The sequence below is a fragment of the Hevea brasiliensis genome, chromosome 14 (assembly GCF_030052815.1).
Source record: "Hevea brasiliensis isolate MT/VB/25A 57/8 chromosome 14, ASM3005281v1, whole genome shotgun sequence".
NCBI lineage: Eukaryota > Viridiplantae > Streptophyta > Magnoliopsida > Malpighiales > Euphorbiaceae > Hevea > Hevea brasiliensis.
This window is the reverse complement of record NC_079506.1, coordinates 8,969,522-8,990,243: the sequence shown is the minus strand read 5'-3', so window position 1 is coordinate 8,990,243 and position 20,722 is coordinate 8,969,522. Positions and strand designations below refer to the sequence as shown.

The 20,722-nt window shown below is 31.2% G+C and overlaps 1 protein-coding gene across 1 annotated transcript; it reads right to left on the bottom strand.

Annotated features, from left to right (window-relative positions):
- Positions 1 to 8,303: 8,303 nt before the first annotated feature.
- LOC110649962 (potassium channel AKT2/3) lies at positions 8,304 to 16,073 on the bottom strand. Its single transcript, XM_058134841.1, has 11 exons — positions 15,535 to 16,073; positions 13,858 to 14,076; positions 11,487 to 11,645; positions 11,305 to 11,362; positions 10,640 to 10,957; positions 10,321 to 10,560; positions 9,901 to 10,218; positions 9,609 to 9,797; positions 9,322 to 9,397; positions 8,631 to 9,203; positions 8,304 to 8,534 (listed from the first exon to the last, which is right to left on the bottom strand). Exons 1-11 carry the CDS (start codon positions 15,777 to 15,779, stop codon positions 8,404 to 8,406), a joined length of 2,526 nt encoding a protein of 841 aa, XP_057990824.1. The 5' UTR covers positions 15,780 to 16,073; the 3' UTR covers positions 8,304 to 8,403.
- Positions 16,074 to 20,722: the final 4,649 nt, after the last annotated feature.

Genomic DNA, 20,722 nt, shown 5'->3' with positions numbered 1-20,722 from the left:
GTAGCTCTTTATTCTATGATATGTTAGATTATGTTTCTTGAGCTGCAAAAGTTTGACTACTTTGACTGAGATTCTTCTTCTTTCAATGTTCTTGTTCTTCTTCCCTATGATCATCTTCTCATTCTTCAATTTTGATTTTGTTCTCCCTTTGAATTGAGTGCTCTTTGGGCTATCTTTCCCACTTAATTATATTCATCTTGTGAGTTAAAGTTGGAATCTTTTTGGGTTTTGTATTCCTGTGCAGATATGCATTCCTTTTAGTTCTATTTCTTTAGCCAGAAATGGGTGATGGGGTTCTGTGTATTGAGATAATTTATTATTATTATTATTTACAATACAGATTCTTTCGCTATGGGACCCAACATTCTATTTTAGGCATTGAATTTAATCTTCTAGGGTTCTTAGAGAATCGAATATTATAATGATCAAATATGTGTGTACCTATTGATTCTGGACAATATATATGATAGGTCACCTCAGAAATGGACCATGCCCCAAAAAGCCTAATGCTCTTTCAATTGACGATAGGGTCCCTGTGCTAATGTGTTTTGGTTTGAGAATCACTTGTTTTAGGGATTTTTAGTTTCGTACCTTAATTAGGTAGTTTAGAGAATTAAAGTTGTATCAATAAACTTTAGTTTTGTTGTACTAGGGTGATATTTCTAGAGTTGTGAGGTCCCAAATATAAGAATCAATTTAGAATTGTGAGGTCTCAAGTTCAAAATTCAGTTGAATCCAATTATAAAACAAAGTTACAGATAACTTTTCAGATTAATTAATGATAAATTTGACATTACAGATTAATTTTCATATAAAAAGCATAGCTTATGAAATAAGTATACCATTAGAAACCTCAAAATATACTCATTATTTTTTTTTCATTTGTTGTTAGTGTTCGTTGGTAAAAATCTAAATTAATTATTATTTTATTTTACTTTTTTTTTTTTTCTAAATACATAAGTTCACTTATGAGTTTTACTAAAAAACTCTCGTAGCATTCTAAACTTTTAAAACGTCCAATAACACACTTCAACTCTTATAAACATCCCAATGACATATCTCAACTCTCATAAACGTCTCAATGATACACCTCAACTCCTGTAAAAGTGAAATTAAGATATCATTTGAATCCTAATCAATAAATTATCATATTAGCACGATTATAATTTATACTTCTAATAAGGATATCTTAATTGCACTTTACAAAAGTTGAGGTATGTTATGAAACATTTTAAAAGTTTAGGATAGCTACAAGATTTTTTTTTATAAAATTCAAGTGTGAAATAGTGAATTTAACCTTTTTTTTTTTTTTTACTGATATAAGAATAAATAGTAGCATGATGCACATAAGAGAGTGGTGTTTATTCATTTCATCCTTTTTAAGTTTCATGGTACTTAAAGTTCCTGATAACAGATATGAATAATATTATACGGCATTAGACAACAAGATAAAGGGCAGTAAAAAAGAAACAAGGTGAGGTGATGGCAACCATATTTCCAACTTTTACATAAAACTAAATTTAAATAATTTAGTGTTTAATTAATAAAATAACTTTTAGTTTAATTAATTTAAATCAAATGGTTCTAGCTTAAAATTTACTTGACACAATTGATGTAATAACTCAAATTTTTAAAATATAAATTTCATATTTTTATATATAGTATTTCAATATTATTTAAATAATTTATAATTTTTGTAAAACTTTCATTTATATGTTTTTAATATTATTTCTAAACATATTTTATAAATTATTTAATAGTCTGATTTTAATTGAAATGGTTGGTTTTATAAATTAATGTTAAATCAATTATCAAAATATATTATTTATTTCATTATTTTCAATCTCGGTTTTAAGGTTTGATTAAATTGTTATTAATTTAATTCAATTATTATTATTATTGTTGTTGTTGTTGTTGTTGCTGCTGCTTAAATATACACAAATTTGCAATTGGGACCCAATTGAAAAAGAATTTTTAGACTCAATTGAATGAACCCGAAAAGTTCAAGGACCAATAGTGTAATTAAAAGATAAAAAAAAAATTTCAAAACTGCACAACAACGTTCCCCCCGGCGCCCCCCCCCCCCCCCACCCCCTTTCTCTCTCCCCCTCACTTTCTCTCTCTCGTTCTTCCTCCGACGTGCCAACACCAATTCCGGTGAGACACTAGCAAGCTCCCCCACCTATAGACAACCCTCAGGCGCTAGCCAGCAGCAGCGACGGACGGTAGGGGTGGTGGAAATGAGGAGAGAGAGAGAAAGAAAAATGGACACGCGAGGAGCCCACTTTGCCAGCCGATTCTGGCAGTTTCCAACGACCATACTATCGGCCACGGGTGGCAACAGCTTCCTCACACGACCAGCTCCCATTTTTTACCAGCAACCCCTGAAGCTGACGCCAAAGGAGAGAGATCCAACAAGAGAGAGAAGAGAGAAAAAATGAGTGGCAGCACTTTTCTGGCCACCTTTTCCGATGATCCGACTGTTGGATTGGAAATTCGAGACCACCAATAGACTAAAGGCGACGAAACCTTCGACATAGAATCGTGCCCACTTAGATTAGACACTATTTGTAAAAGGTGATCATCGAATAGCCTAGATCGCTTAGTGAGATTTTTGGCCTTTTCAATTCTCAAAAATTAAAAATAATTTTATGATAATTATTGATAATTTTTTGACTTAATTTAGATGCAATCGGATCGGTAATAGCTCACCAGCCTTGGGACTGAGTTTTTGACCCGGCCCCGGTGTCCGGTGGACTGTCCTGGAAAGGGGTCGTGTTTATAGTCAATTCTAGCATTTTCAAACGTTTTGGACGTGTTCCAGGTGTTAAATTTAGCATGGGTAAACCCAAACTCCAAGTTTTTTATTTTTGCCTAATACCTGATTTAGAATAAAATTCATAAAATATTCATAGGTGATTAGAAAATTATGATTCTTATTGCAATAGATTTATAACCTTATTAAGGACTGCGAGATAAAATTTTAGAATTTTTAGAGCTCATTTGAGTATTTTTGTCGAATGTTAGTTTTAAGGACAAAAACATAATTTTTTTAATTTTGTGAGAATTGCTTGGTTTGGAGGACCCAGGAGGGCTATGTGATGTTGATGGGATATTGATATGGGAATTATGATTTAAAAGTGTTATTGAACTCTTTTGCAGGTTGGATAGGTTCTAGGCATAGGAAAAACTCTATTGGATTTTTGGCATAAATTAGGTTGTCTTTTGTCTCTTTAAAATCCTGTTTTGAGCTAGTACTAATGAAAATATAATATAATTATTTAGGTGATCAGGGTCAGCCGTCTTCCTCTACCTAACCGCTATAATAGTCACCGGTTAACCAGTGAGTAGATATTGATTTTATTTATAATTTTAATATTATTATATATTCAAGGCATGCTCATGCTTCACATATAAATATATGTATGTAGCTAAATACTATGCATATTTTATGTTGTATTTTCTTATTTGCAAAAAAAAAAAAAAGGATGTTGATGTCACCTTAGGGTAATTTGGAGCTGTATGGATGTGTCGGCGTGCATGTGGTGTGGTTTAATGGATATGGAAAGGATGGGCAAATCCGCTTGAGCTAGTCTCGCTTGGGGTCCGATCCTTTTTGTGATAAGTCGGGGTGAGTACAGTTTTTGTTGATCTCGCTGACCCTCGCATTTGGATTATTAAGAGAAAGTTCTACTCGAGTTGATCTCGCTGGCAGAGGTTGGAATTAAGAGAGGTGTATAGGAGATCAGCTCTCATATATATATATATATATATATATATGATTGATATGACACATGGGTGTGTAAGTGCTTCAAATTATTTTTTGTGCGAATATTATTTGAACTTGATTGAATGTGATGGTATATGCTACATTTCATCCTTAGGGATACATTAGCCTAGATAGTTATAGAAATTGTATTTAAAATCAATATCTTACTCTATGAGTCGAACGCTCACTCCTGTTCACCCTTTTTTTTTTAGGCTACAAGAGAAGTTCTTTTACAGAATAACTCGTTTCCTTCCTTGCAGGTTTATTAGCAGTTATTTATTTGTATTATTATTTTCTAAATTCATAATCTAGAACTCCGCATGTGTTAGCAGTAATAATAATCTTGTCAGGTACTATGTAAATTTAAGTTTTGGTGTTTTAATAAATACAAAATTTTTATGATATTTAAAATGTTTGTAAATGGTGGTATCAGGGTTGAGTTAGGCTTCCCTAACTTTAGTTTTTGATGATTATCAAGTTGAGCTAACCCGAATAAAAATATAATATTTTATTTTATTTGCAAGATGGGCCTCAATTTTTGGGCTTGGTCATAGATTGTGAACAATAAAGCTTACTATGGACTTCAAAGGCTTTATACCGGCTCAAGTCCTAATGCCGGTCCAACCCGTGGGATCGGGTCGTGACAATTGAGTTTAGGTTATTACAATTTGTATCATAATCACTTTGAATTAGATAATTATAAGGAGTAAATGGGTTTATTAAAAAAAAAAAAATTGTAGCTAGAGATGAGGTGGAACCACCTGTGACACTACTGAACCACAATATATATCTAAAAGTTCAGTATTGACTTAGTAAATACATTGTAAAATTTAAATAAAAGTGATTGTAACGGGTTTAAATTAATAAAATAATTTAGGTTAACTATTTAATTCGGACTATATATATTTAAGCCAATTAAATTTAGAGTATTATAATTGGCATTAGAGTCTTGCAACTAAATTCATAAATAAATAAATAATATTTACATAGTTTAATCTCTTATTTCAACTTTTATTATTATTAAATTACACAAATATGACAATAAGCTTAAACTATTCTCACACTTCATTAACTCAATTACACTAAAAGATGTCATTCCCAATCACACTATATTATAATAAATATAATAATTTGTTTCTCTCATTTGTCCTTTAATTGTGACTAAATCATCCACTATTTTATTATAGTAGACCAATAAAAGGTTTTTCACTAAATAGGTAATAGCCTCTCAATAATGAAGAAAAGTCCCTTACTATTCTTTGACTCTATGCCCTTTCTCCGCATATGAAGTAAAAGTCAAATAACCTATATTACATGGTCAATAGCCCCTCAACAATGGATAAAATAGTCCATTACTCTTAGATTCTATGTCTTTTTTCATATAGGGGTTAAAATTTAAATAACCTATAATGTTATTTCCTTCAATTTAGAGGTGGCCACAAATTGATCTAACTTGATATCAAAATCAAACTAAAATTGGCTAAATTTGAATTGCCAAAATCGAACTTGAACTGGATCAAAATTAGCTAATTTGGTTTGAGACAAAATTAAAAGTTCACCTTTAAAAAAAGGAAAAAAAAGGTTACTATCGGGCTAGATTAGGACAGGAATATGAATCAAAATTGAAGGGGACTTTTGATCCAATTCCAATACACTAACCCTAAAACCAAAACCATATGAAACCATGGCCAAGCCTACTTTAATATCAATTTCAATGGAAATTTTGCTCAATATTATTAAAATAAGAGTTTTAAACGGTATAAAAAATAATTCTCCATCTAATTAAAGAATATTTCCCTTATTAAGAAAAAAAATCTTTTCTTAAAACTTATAAAGATTTTAAGCAATATATCTTATACATTACTAATTTTCACTCACTATCTTTAAATTTTATAAATTTTTTAATAAAATTTTTAAATTTTAATTTGTATCATAAAAATTATTTAACTTTAATTTTATATTTGCTAAAATCTTTTTTGGCCGGGTTTCATTGAAAACTCCGATAAAAAAATTAACTGTACATGCCATGTTGGTTTAAACAAAAAAAATTCTCTCCGACACGTGTTATTTTAATAATAAAAATAAATTTTCATACTATGACCTCTCTGTCGCTCTCTCTCTCTCTCTCTCAATTGCACCTGATAAACCAAAATCAGACCTATCAATGGAAACCTCACCAACCTCACCAAAACACCAAGATAATTAGAAACCACAATCTCTTTTCCCTCCCCTAATAGCCACAGTAACAGCAACAGCAGCAATGGCAATAACAGCTCCACCACCACTAATAATGGTCTCCACAACAATCAACCACCACTTCCCTCACCCAAACCCATCACCAGATCCAAATTTGCCAATCCTTACCCAACAACCTTCGTCCAAGCAAATACATCCTCCTTCAAAAAAGTTGTCCAAATGTTGACCGAATCCCCCAAATCCAACACTGTTGCCGCCGTTGCTATCTCCTAACCAGACCTGTCACCTAAATCCCACGCCCACAATATCCTTCCTCTCAAATCCATACCCAAAAAGAATCAATCCTCTAGGTTCAAGCTTTGTGAACATAGAAAAGTTTGTAATTGGGTTTTGCTGATAAAGCAGATCATGTTTGATTTTGCTTCTGTATGGTGATGGATGAAAAGATGTGCTTTGAAGGGAAAATTTTGTTGCTTTACTTCTCTCTCTGTTTTTCCCTCTTATAATTTGTATTTTTGTTGTTATTTTGCTCTAGTGTGGAGCTTCTGTTCAATTTGCTTTTAGCAGACAAAATTTCAGTCTTTTTTTTTTTTTGGCTTTTTCTTATTCTTCTTTGCTTTTATTGTTCTCTTAAATACAACATTGTGTTTCCAGATCCTGAGGATTGATGGATTTATTGTTTGTGCAAGTTTTTGATTTTAATGATAAATTGAAGTTTGGTCTCAAAAGAGGAACTGCTTAAAGCTTGCTGGGGAGTCAGAAGTAAATTTATTTCTCCTTTTTTTGGGAAAAGGGATTTTGCAATTGAAGTTTTTGTATTGTGTATATTGATGAGTACACAAACTTCATGGACAGATTTGGCTGCAAATTCTACAGCTAAGAACATAACGGCGGGTTCTTCTGCTAACAATGCAAGTCTAGGCACTACTTCAGCAGCTCCTGCCTGATCCACCTACATTCCTCCACACCTCCGTAATCGTATGCCTTCTTTAGACCCACCAGCCCTAGCTTATACTGGGCTTGCATCGAGTAATGATCATCAGTGGCATGGTGAATCCCGTTGGGGGCTCCCAGAAATGACTATCAGTCTGGGTATGGTGGTGGTAGTAGAACTTGCGGTTGTGGGTTATGATTATCTTGGTGTTTTGGTGAGGTTTTCATTGATGGGTCAGATTTTGGTTTATCAAGTGCAATTGAGAAGAGAGAGAGAGAGAGAGAGAGAGATGGGAGAGAGACGAGAGAGAGATCATAGTATAAAAAATTATTTTTTATTATTAAAATGCCAAGTGATGGAGAGAGAAATTTTTGTTTTTAATTTCTATTTAAACCAACATGACATGTATAATCAGTTTTTGACAAAAATTTTTAATAGAATTCAGTTAAAAAGATTTTAGTCGATATAAAATTAAGTTAGATAATTTTTATGATGTAAATTGAGGTTCAGAGACTTTATTAACTCCTAAAGTTTAAGGACCGTGAGTGAAAATTAGCTCCTTATACATTTAACTATTATAAAAAATTACAAAAATTGTTAAGTTTTAATATAAAAACTAGTATTTGATCCTATATATAGATGGGTAAAAAAAAACAGAGAAAAAGGAAAGTTAGTTGGGTGAAATAGATGTCATTCCATGTTACATAAGATTGTCATAAGTAGGAATCAGGAGGAGATTAAGGAAATCTTGACTAGCCAAATTGAGTTCTGATGCCCAACACAAGAAGGATTAGTTATAAACAATATACTCTCGGTCAACCAAATATGCTTATTCTATGTATACAAATGTAATGTACCAAGAAGCACTAAACCAAGATGCACCCACACAAAAAGGACAATTTTTTTTTCTTTTAAAAAGTAGAAATTCATTAATTCCATTAATTAAGTTGAGGCCCTCAATCCACAAATTGTGGTCCTCAATCCACAAATTGTGGTTTAATCCTTTTTGTGTAAGATGACTTGAAATGACAACACCCAACTATGTCTTCATTTGATGGATTCTAAAGCTTAATTTAATATGGAATTTGCATATTCTGTGGTTTGTCTTTTCTTTTTGTTTGATCATCAATAGCTTAGAAGCAAATGGGCACTGCCCCATTTATTGGAAGATAATTTCTCTTAAATGGAGGTCGCACGAATTGGAACAAAATTTCATATATAAAAAATATTAAAAATATTAAATTTAATAATATTTTAAAAATTTTAATTTTTTCCCTTGAAATGTTAATAGATTCTTATTAATAGGACATAACTTCTGTGTGCTTTGCATATCCAACAAAGAAAGGGAAAAAGAAAAATGAGAGGAAAATAATTTTCCACTGATAAAGTGAGATGACCTTGAACTATATTAAACAGCAAATTCTATTGCAAAAAATGAGGAATGAAAGATGCTTGCGCATTGTAAATTGATCCAAATAGATTTTAAGTCATTAGTAATCTTTGGTTACATAAACGAATTTGGATCTTCGACTATGAAAAGCTTATCATTATCTCTAACCACTTCAATAGAGTCGACTTCTGAACCTTCTTCATCCGTTACCATGGCATTTCTTGCATCAAATCCAAACTTTTCGCCTATAAAACAGCAAGAAAATTGACAAAAAGGGTAAACTTTCTGCATAATAAGTTTTCATGAATGAAATTTTGTATGTTCAAAGCAAAAAATGCAACCTGCAATGCTCTTGAGCTTCTCTATTGAATTTGGCAATCTGATCAATCTCCCAGGTTCCCTGCAACAAGTCTCTTTCCTGATCAGAGGATGGCCTCTATATATGCTTACCCTTATGTAATTCAATCCATTGGATTTGCCAGATGAGTTGCATTCTTCCTGTTCTTGATTCCTCTTTAAAATCACTTCATCATTAGTTGTAGTATTTGGCACTGTAATCCTGTGTCCTGTCTCTCTCTTTTGCAGCATTTCATTCAAAGTTGTTGAAGAAAACTCAATTGTGTTTGCTGCGGAAACATCTGCACCATTCATTACTAGCAAGTCTACCATGCCTACATAATTCTGTTCCATTGCTATTTGGACTGCTGTTTTTCCTTGGCGATCTTTTGAATCGACATTTAGCCCATGTTTCAAGAGTTCCTTCATAATTGTCAGATCGTTTTGTTTTGCAGCAGTGCATAAAAGATCACCAGCAGTGTGAGGATCAGAAATCTTTGCAAAATGATAGAGAATTCTAAATACAGATTGGTGCTTTGATGATAAAGCTTCCCATAAAGCAGTGTTTCCATTAACATCTGTGATGATGAAATACAATTAGGCTTTTACAATAAGGGGTCAGGGCACAGGAGAAAATGCATTGGCAGAAAAGGATATTTCAGATTAGGGTTTATGGAATTATGAGTTGTGTGTTACCTCTCAAGTGTATGTTGCATCCATGTCTTAGGAGTGCCAGGACACACTCCTCATGCCCTTTTGATGCTGCAATATGCTGGTGCATCACCAAAGATATTAGTAAATTATGAGTTCAAATCCTAATCGGAGTCCAATTAAAAAAACAAATAGAACATCATTAATTAGTATAATCATGGAAGGATTTCTCTTAAAAATTTATCTTGGGAAAATAGTTGAACCTTTCCCTTTGCTTTCTAAGTCCAAATAATTATGAATATGAATATGGTTAGATATATATAGAAGAATACCAATGGTGTTCTCCCCACAGAGTCTCCAATGTCAGGGTCCAACTTTGCCTTGAGAAGTTCTTCAAGAAAAGCAGCATTTCCTGTGCTTGCTACCGACAGCAAGTTGAAAGCCATGTTTGGATCACCATCTTCTTCTCCACCCTCAACCAGAAATTCTCCAATCTTCAAATCATTGACCTTTTTGTGATGCTGCAATGAAACATATTAAATCAAACCTTAATAACCTCTCAAGGAACACAACTTAAGAGGTGGATGTTCTGTAATTTACTTTAAATTCACTACAGAAACAGACCTGGAGGAAGTTTTTAATTATGGCTACATAATCTTCTTGTTTGGTCTGCATAGTTTTAATCAGAGTACTGGTTTTGAGATTCAGGAGTTGTGAAAGTGTCCTGGTTCTAAACGTGAAGCTTTGTAGCTTGCAACAAAGTGCACCCACTTCTCCAAACATGTCTCCAGACTGCAGCGTCCCAACTACTCGCTCTTTTTCCAGATCAGAATCAATAATTTCTACCTCCCCAGATACAATTATATAAACATCGTCTGGTGCTTCATTTTGCATAATGACATCTTCTCTTGGTGGAATGTACTCAGCTTTCATCTCTGCTACCTAATTAAATACTTTGATCATACCGTTAGAGATCTAACTTTGAATATGAACATGTAAATTACGTGTTGCTTATCAGAATTTAGGAATTATACAGGTCCTCACCAGGAGCAAGAGTATTTCCCTCGAGACACCCCTGAAAAGATAAACCTTCTCCACTGTTGGCAAAAACAAATGATGGCAGATGCTTTTGCAGATTGATTTTGGTAATTGTTCAATCAGTTGATTCTGGTTCAAGCTCTCAGCCTTAAATCTCAGACACATGTAAGCCAAAATCTGCTCTTTCAATCTTGGAGGCAACCGGTTTCGGAACACAAAATTTGATGCTGCTTCAATGCTATTCCTCTGCACCGTTAGCCAACAATTCCATTACAACCATTACCATTTTCACTTCCACTACTCACATCAATGAACTGATACTTACAAATTCCATGGTCCTGCGAGTTCCTTCCACGACTAGATTCGTCATGTTACCGATTAAATAAGCAGTTAGGCCAAGGTTGAAGAGCATGTAGAAAATAATAAAGATCATTTCCATGGTGTTCACAGCATGGAGATCACCATAACCAACTGTAGTCATGGTAGTTATGGACCAGTACACAGCTGAAATATATCTAATCCAAAGGCTTGTCTCTCTGAAATTTGGGATCACAGCTCCTATCCATGTCTTTCCTTGGTGTGGGTATCTGTCAGCTAGTAAATAATACAGGCACCCAGCACAATGCACCAGAAACAGTGTCACCTGCACACATAAAAAGTTAGCCTGACTAGAAATTCGAGTTGGAGACTTCACAATCTTGAAAATGACTACTAAGTAAAATTCATTGAAAGCCTGAAGTAACTTTTAGTCAGTGACAAGCAACAAGAGTGATAATGGAATATCTATCTTATAGCATAAGTGATCAGTGAATCAATTTTTTTTTTTTTAATAAATTTACAGAAGTCAAACAGCTTGGTCGGGTTCAAATTATTTGGATTATCTATTAAATTATTATGCATAAAATATTTTAATTGAAATTCAGAACAACTTTTTTTTAATGTTTAATTGATTAATAATGGCAACATTTTTTTTTTCTAGTGATTACTCACAAAAAGTAACCTAGCACATCTGATCCAGAAATAGCTAAACCTTATATCCTTCTCCAGCCTGCAAAAAAAAAAGAAATGGAAAAAAGAAAAAAAAAAAATTAATCTCACATATTATATATCTAGATTTTTTTTTTAGGGGTGAAGTGCCCTAAAAATTAAATTAATAAAGATGAAGAGGGTACCTAGTGAAGAGCTGTTTAACTCTCCTGAGACGCCAAAATCTGAGGATTCCCAGAAGGGAATAAGAGAGACTCATTTTTTGTTTGCCAGTGAACAAGTAGCCCAAAGCCTCAAATGGGATAGTGGATGCCACATCCATCAAGAACCATGTTGAAAGGTACCTATGTATCATAATCAAACCACACCAGTCATCAACAATTGCTTAAGCCCCACTCCCCATCATTCCTCAAATACACCTTTAGTCAAATTATACTCATTCCAATTCAATTCTTATCTGTTTTTTTTTTTTTCAAATATATATTATTATTGATAAAATAAACTACGCCTAACTCCAACCCAAAAAAATTTTCATGAGAAGATTATTTAAGTCACATATGAAAATTTTTTTAGTAAATTAACATGGAATTTAATATACCTTTCTCACACAAAAAATAAACATATGCAGTGAATGTAAAGTTTACACGATTAGACATCTGCAAGTGGTGTAACATCGTAATTTTTATAGTTCGTCCCTAAAGTTTATTTCATATTTCACTTATGTGTTTTAACTTTAATTTGTTACTTAAAAATCTTTAAACTTTAATTTTATTTTAAAAAATCTCTTTTTATATTAAAAATACTCCTCTAAGTTACTGTGTAACATCTACAAATGTATATTTTTCTGGAAAATGGTAAATCTTTCACCTTGTCAAGAAGCAGGTATATTGTGATAAGTATAAATAGTGATTGAAATAATTAGTGTTTTTTTAGTATAAGAGGCAACGAGGTAAAAATATAATTTGATTATTTTTTTTAATCTAAAAACCTGCTATAGTAGGTTAAAAGGATTTTTATAAAATAAAATTAAAGTTTTAAAATTTTTTAATAACAAATTAAAGTTAAAGAACCAAAATGAAACATAGGGCAAAATTAGAAAAATGCTATAAAAAAATATTTTGCTATGGAAGGATTATCCAAATGAAACATTTTTTTTTTTATCTTAATATTCAGCAAATGTGAGACTTAACAGCAATGACATATTATTGAATTACAAAGTGTCCAAGGGATTGTTTAATTAAATAATTGCTCTCAGCAATTAAATATTGATAATTAAAAAATTAACAGTTAATGACTAGCAATTAAAAGATTAAAAATTAAAAATCCAAATTTTCAGTGATATATTTAGTATTGAATTAAAAATTTTGTTTGCTAAGAATCTCTAATCAATTATTAAAAACTTAAAAATGGAAAATCAATTCACAGTCTCTCACTAAAATTATTGGAAAACCAAACAGGTTCTTTAAATGCATTTTGTTAACTTGTATTTATTTTTAATTTGTTTTTCTTCTTGAATTCAAAGGAATTTATGAATTTTAATATTATTTGAAATCCAATATTATAAGAAGACAAATATTCTAAAAAATTCATGTTTGTTTATAGTGATGTGAAACCTGGCAAATTCTCAAAGATGAGTTTGAATCCAATTGGTATAAATTAATTAAATTATATCATATGATCTCATGGACTATGGAAAAGAGAAAAGATCAAGTGATTAACTTATATTATCTAATCCAACAATCAGGTTAGTCCCATTCTAAAACTAGAAATAGCAAGAATTTTTATGTTTCTATATAGAGACAATAGAGCCATTATTAATCCCATGCATGGTGGGTCTAGCTAGAGAGAGATGAATACATTATGTAGGATAAAGAAAGGGAAAAATGAAAAGCAAGAAAAGAGAGAGGAAAAGAAAAGTTGGAAAAGCTAAGCCTAAATCATTCAGTTCAGAGATTCTTTTCTCATTAAAAAAAGGTTAGAAGAAAGGTGCGAAATAATATAATAATGCAACCCATCCTCTAATCATCTGTTTGATAAGGACACTGTTGTTAATTAATTAAACTTTAAATAAAATGTCATGATCACCTTTTTCTTTTCTTTTCTTTTCCTTTGAATGATAAGATGAGCCAACTACAAGAATGTTTCTCATTCATGGAGAAATATCATAACTTTGGTAGACCTAGACTTAGATGACCAAATATGAGTGGAATTATTTTATTGGATGTGTAGTTTATAGGATAAATTCCATCTATAAATATATTGTTCGGTAACATTGTATTTATAGTATTGTTTAGAAATTAAAAGAATGGTTAATAAAAAATTACTTCTCTTAATCTCTAAAGATTAAGAGATTATTTTGATCAAAATCAATAAATATTACTATTTTTACATTTAATAACTAATCCAATCGATATTTTTATCGAATATTTTTACTTTAAATTATTAATAAACAGCTAATCACTAACGACTAATATTTAACAGTTAATTACTAGTAAAACAACTAATAACTATTAGAATAAGTAATATTACCGATCAGGCCATAGAAAATGGACTAACCTCATAGAAATCTTTCTTCTATCTCTTACAAGAAGCTGGGTTCTTGAATCGATATAAGCAACAAAGAAGGTTAAGACAATATCAATGGCGAAGAATATATCAACAATGCTGTCTGCAATGTATAGCCTTTTATTTGGAGATGAATTCAGAAATGCTACTTCGAAGGGGCTAACCCATGCCGAGTAAGCTACCAGAAGCAACATAAATGACTCCCAACACCTGCATTTTTCATTAATTTAACACTACTCATTAGTCACTTTATAATAAAAAGTTCTTTAAATAATATCATTTATTTTTGTAATTTTAAATTTAAATTTAATTAAAATTATGACGTTTTAATTTTGAATTTTAATTTAAATTAAATGAATAAAAAAATAAAATGTTCTATTAAAAAGAGTGAGGTGAATCATAAACGGTGTGTTTTCAAAACATGGATGGAATTCTGCCAAAATAGTACCACTCCAACTTTTCCTAAAAAAGAAAACAAGGTACAATAATTGATGGATCAATCATGATGCCTTGAATTCAATGGATTAATTGTGGCCAAGCATTAGCCAAACCATGTTATGTTACTCTTCACATTTAATTTGGTGACCACAGACTTCAACACTTGCCAACTTCCGGCATACAAATGTATCCAAAATTAATTCAATTCCCCACCCAAGAACAATGACCATGTTGTGGCAATGTGTTTACTAATGACACGACACTAATTAGGTGCCTAGATTGGTTAAAGGTTTAATTTCACCTTGTAGTTATTGGAGATATTTAATTTAATAATCTATTTTTTACTTTTTATTTAAATTAATTTAGAAATTTTAATTTAATTTTTGAGCTAAGTTTTTTAATTTAAATAAAAAATTAAAAAGTATAATTTCTTAATTTTTAGTATTTTTTGATTTCTTGATTTAGTCAAAAAATCAAGAAACTTAATTTATTAATTTTCTTGATTTTGAGCTAAAATCAACTTAAATTAGAATTTTCAAATTAATTTAATAAAAAATTAAAAGTAAACTAAACTATAAAATCTAATAATTCTTATTTTTTTATTTCATTACTCTTCCCTTTATTATAATAAATGATTTAGAAAGAAAAAATTTATCCTACTTTATTTACTATTTTAAAAAATAAAAAATATTAATTATTTTTTTAATTTTATTTTATTCTATTATTATTTTCAAAGTATTTATCTCTTCTTAACAATGAATTTGAGAATATATATATACAAAATTAATTGTAAATCAAATTTAATTTCGATACGGATACAATCATACAATGACATAAAATTATTATTATCATTGTTATTATAAAGCCAGGGATTATGCCTCTACTCTCATATACAAACAAACAACTAAAAACAAATGGTCATGATCTGCGTGAACAACAAAGTTACCACAAGCATTCCTTTCACGTATCAACTACTCTCATGTTTCACTTTGGCAGAGGGGAAAAAAATAAATTAAAATAAAAATAAATAAATCTTAATGGTGGAATGTCCTGTAGTTATATACGAATGTTTTTTTTTTCCTTGTTTAAGTTCATATAAATAGAACTGTGCATTAGCATAATAGTAAAAGTAGATTGTTTAGAGTAAACGTTATGATTCAAATATCACCAAGAACGAGTTCAATCTCTCTCTTCGTACTTAAGAAAGTTGATTAAAGTTGTGGTAAGTACCTGTATCTTGAATTCATAGGAGATATGATCCACCCTTTAGTCTCCATAGGATTCTGGTTATAGCTAGAGACACCCAAAGGTGGAAGAATAACCTTGGACAAGCTAGAAAGAGAAAGATATGTATCATCTTCTTCATGGTGATGATGGTGAGGAGCTTGTGTCTCTCCATGGTGGTTTCTCAAGCTCCTCTTCATGTTAAAGGGTGGGTGATGAAGATCATTGCTTGGAGCTAATCTCATTTCCATTCTCCAAAAGCAACTACTCTATGTTCTTGGAAGAAAGAGAGAGAAAGAGAGAGAGATGATTTCTTGGCAAGGCAAGGCAAGCCCAAGAAGGAGAGGAGAGGAAAGGAAAGGTTTCCTCCAGGGTAGATCAATGGAGGTTGATCTTAGCTAGAAAGAGATGCAGAATAATGCCATAGTGGAAATGAAACGAGGATGCTTTCATTTAAGGGGAATAGGCCTATTGGAAACACCTGCATTGATTGATGTTTAAGTTGATAAGATCTGGAATAGAAATGGTAGTGGGGTGTGCAATGTTTGGCCTTGGGTGTGGGTGAGGACCATATAATATGGCCTACCTTCTCATCCCAACTACTCTCTCTCTCCAACAATTCTCTCTCTCTTCTATATAATTCCAATAGTGATACGTGCTGTTACAACCATAATAAATTTGTCACATACCGTGACACATTTTTTTTGTGCAAGTGAAAAGTATCAATTAAGACTAGAATAATATAATGGGTAAATTAATCTCTCATACAAGTTTGATAATGATGGTTTTTATTAAATTTTGTTTCGATTAACAATTTGATCTTCATATTTTAATTTTTTTTTAATAAATTAATCTATATGACTAATGAATTTTAAGAACCAATTTATTAATAGAAGTAAAATACGAAAACTAAATTTTAATAGAAATAAAAGTTAATGACCAAATCGTTGCCAAATTTATATCAAAGACTAATTTATAAGTTTTGTTAAACTTCACATACTTAATTATAAATTACCTTAATACAATCCATTCTTTTCATCACGTATAAATCATTAGTGTCAACTAGATTTGAGTTATTTAATCTTCTTTTGATAGGGCAATGAGAGAGTAAGAGCTTGAATTTGATTCCTACCAAATGAATGATATGCTTTTAATTATTGAAGTAGACTAAACTAAGTAGATTTTGAGTTATTTTGAATTATATATTATTTATATTATTTTTAAATGAATTTAAATTAAATTATTTCACATTATAAATTAATTTTGAATTTCCTTCATTCGATTCAATTAGTAAATTATTTCAGATCAAAATTTACCTTCACGTACTGTTATTTTTTTTTTAAATATTTACACACTGTTAATGTAAGTTTACCTATAATTACTGAATTTATTATTAAAATAAATTTCACTTAATTTTTTTTCACTTGTCTTTGATTAAAAAAAAAAAAACATAGGGGAAATTTGGTTTCACATATTTTTCAAGTAGAGTTTTGAAGTCAACTTTTTAATATATATATATATATATAAAGTTTATGCACGGCTAGCGAAGAGTGAAGAGGAAAAAGTGACAAAATTATAATTTAGTGTAACACCCTAAAATTTTAAACTTTATTATTTTATGAGTATTATTGATATTTTAATTTTATTAAATTTTAAGAAATTATTTGAGATTTTTCGGATTTTAAAAATCGGGTTCGATTTTTCGAAAATATAAACTTTGATGATTTAAAAAAAAAAAATTTATTTAAAGACCACGTGGCAAAACTAAAAACATATTTGGGGTCTACGAATTTTTCTGAGTTTTCTGGAATTTTTTTGAAATTTTTGGACCTCGTTTTTGGTCTCGAGACAGAGTAAAAATTCAAAATTTTGTATTCCGAATTGAACCTCCCTCCTTCTTCTTTTTCTCCGTCCCTCCTCTTATCTCTTTCTCCCGTTTTCTCTCTCCTCCCGCCCAGCCACCTCCCGCCACCCACTCACGGCGCCGCCCACCTCTTTCCGGCCGCTAAAATCCGGAAACGCCCCTCCCTTCGTCTTCCCGGCCAAAATCTGGTCGATCCGGCCACCAATCGGACCGAGTCTTGTGTCTAAACTCATCTACTCGTCGAGAGCTTTCCATAGACACTAAGAACACCGAAATCAATCGAGCGGTTTGTCCAATTTTTGCCCGGGAAGTTTTAGCCCATTTTGACTTTTGGGCTAGATTTCTCGCAAACCGTGAATCCCACGAGAAAACCGAGAGTACCAGAGCGCTCCACTCGTCGAGAGCTTCGTGGCGACATAAATTTTGAATTTTTCCTTTTGGGTCCCACGGAACTTCGCGATGTCTTCCGAGCATTAAATGAGCTTAGAAAATTCTGAAAAATTTATGTACTAACCCCGTGTTGTGGGCTTCGTGTAGGTATCCTCAATTAATTCGATAGTTGGAATTTCCAAAGTCTCCGAATTGGACTAAGGTTTTGGCTACCCCCCCCATTGTTAGACATCCCGAGCGCGTCCCCGAAGTCAGAATCGGCAAAGGTAAACCCGAACCTTGCTTTTTCGTAATTTTCTAGTGCTTAAATAGGATTAAAAATTCATAAAATATTCGTGGTAGCTCAGAAAATTATGATTCTTTTTGCAATAGCCTAGTAATATTGCTAAGGACCGCAGAGCAAAGTTTTAGAATTTTTAGAGCTTATTTGGCAAGTTTTTGCAAAAATGATCAATTATAAGGACTAAATTGAAATTTTACATACTGTGATGAATGATTGATTTGATGGGCCCAGGAGGGGCTGTGTGATGTGATTGAGTTGTGGATATATGGATTGTGAATATAGAAGTGCGTTTTGAGCCATTTTGCAGGTTGGGTAGGTCCTAGGTATAGGGAGACTATTTTCTAACGACTTAGGGCGTATTTGGTCTTTTCATGATTTGTATTGAGTCAATTGTGTTAAATAATTGTAATGTAATTGTCAGTGAGCCTTCTTCCTCCGCAATGACCGTTGTCAAGTCTGTGAGTAAAATATTAATTTTAATTATAATTTCGATATTATTATATGTTCAAGCATGCCCATGCATCACTTATATGCATATATTTATGTAGATAAACTTTAGGCACGATTTATGTTGCATTCATAACTGTGAAAGTGCCATGTATGTTATTGTGGTAATTTGGAGCAGTGTGCGTGCGTGTGATATGGTGTGGACTATGGATAGGACGGGTAGACACGGCTTGAGATCTTCGCTAGTCACGGCTTGAGTTTTTCACTGGGACCCGATTTGGTTTATTAAGCGAAAGTCGGCTTGAGTTCTTTTGGATTTAAGAGAGTCAGATAGGGATCACCCATATATTATGATTGATATTACTGGGTGTGTGAGTGCTCTAAATTACCTTTTTGATGTTATGATATGAAATTATTGCTGGTGTTGCATTTCACTCTACAGGGTGCATTAGTTTTAGATAGTTATAGAGATTATGATTAAAATTGATATTTTACTCTCTGAGTCAAACGCTCACTCCTGTTCAATATTTTTTCAGGCTACAGGAGGATTTTATTGTGATTAACCTGCTTTTCTCTTCGCAGGTTATTTATCAATATTTGTGTAATTTTATTTACTCCTAGAATTTCCGCATGTGTTAGAAATATTCATGTGAATTGGGTCTGTAATATAAATTGTTATTTTGGACCTGTAAACTTATTATTCTATGCATGTTGATGGACTGGATGAGGGAGCAGAGCTCCCATTTATTTTATGATGTTATGAGTATGTGGAGGGTGAGCTGAGCTCCCCAATTGAGTATTTATTTTGTTTACAGGTCGGGTGAGTCAAAAACTCACCGTTGAAAGGTCCATGATTTCTTGAAATTGGGCCCAAATGGGCCTTAGAGTTGGGTTAATGAGCAGTTAGGCTTACTACGCCTCGGGGCTTTAGCCCGCCCATAGGTTGGGTCGTGACATTTAGTCTCTAAAGTTTAATAAAATTTATATATTAATCTTTATATTTTTAAAACCCACTATTTAACCATTGATATTTTTGATAGACCTGCATATTTGTCTCTGTTGAATTTATATTCAAATTATTTTTTTTATTTTTTGTTAATTATAAAATATTAATATAAAAATAAAATTTTCAATTAAATTCTTTTAGTATAAATATATAATATATTTAGAATATTAATAAAATAAAATGATAATATTATAATTAAATAATAAATATTATAAAATATGGACTTTTATAATAAAATTTATATTGTAAATTTATAATGTTATTTTTAGTAATTTTAGTATAATTAATAATAAATTGAACGAATAATTGGATGGAGGGATGAATTTGTATGTTTATTTAAATATTAATGGCTAAATAGATGGGTTTTAAAATATATAAATTAATATATAAAATTTGCTAAAGTTTAAAAACTAAATTATAATTTATTCTAACAATTTTTTTTATGCATCGTGGCAACCTCTTCTCTTTGCTAACCAAGTTAAAATTCAAAGTACATTTTTATCACAAAATCAATATCAGGATTCTACCTGATAAATGCATCAAATCATAGAGTAATAAATTGTAATTTCCCTTAAAACTTAACAAGATTAGCAAAAATTAGTTGAGACATAAATACTAGCATAAGGGATTACTAATCTTAAATTAAAGTTATTTAAATAGAAGTTAATTCTTCATATTTAATCAAAAGCTCTAAAAAAAATTAGCACGCATAAAAAAAAATTGAAAATTGGGTGAAACGATAACACAAAATAGCCACTGAAATATAGTTTCGTTTTTATATATATATATATATAATTATAGAACATATTTGACTGAAAATTAATTAAAATGTTAACAATTATGATATAATTGTATTTGTTATGATCGTCATGTGAAAAATGGATTTGTTTGAACACTTTATTAGTCAAAATCTTTTTCAAAAGCACGCATAATTAAGATGAGAGTATGAAAACTCAATTACACAGAGGATTGAAGCCACATAATATTAATAAGAATTTAAATTTCAATTAAATTTAATTAAAAAAAATCAATTTACAAAAGATCCTTCATAATAATTCGCATTAAAAAATAAAATTTTTTTTCTAAGTTTTCATAGATTTATGTGAATCAATTATTAAATACATTTTTTTTATTGTAAATGAATTTATTTTCCACTTCATTAATAAAAATTGAAATTCTAAAATGGAATGATAAAGGAGATATT

Excerpts from the sequence above, each read along its gene's own strand:
- LOC110649962 (XM_058134841.1), bottom strand. The coding sequence starts at position 15,779 with ATGGAAATGAGATTAGCTCCAAGCAATGATCTTCATCACCCACCCTTT. Across the intron at positions 10,219-10,320 it reads GGGAAATACTCTTGCTCCTG|GTAGCAGAGATGAAAGCTGA; the intron begins GTGAGGACCTGT and ends GTATTTAATTAG. Across the intron at positions 8,535-8,630 it reads GAAGCTCAAGAGCATTGCAG|GCGAAAAGTTTGGATTTGAT; the intron begins GTTGCATTTTTT and ends GCTGTTTTATAG.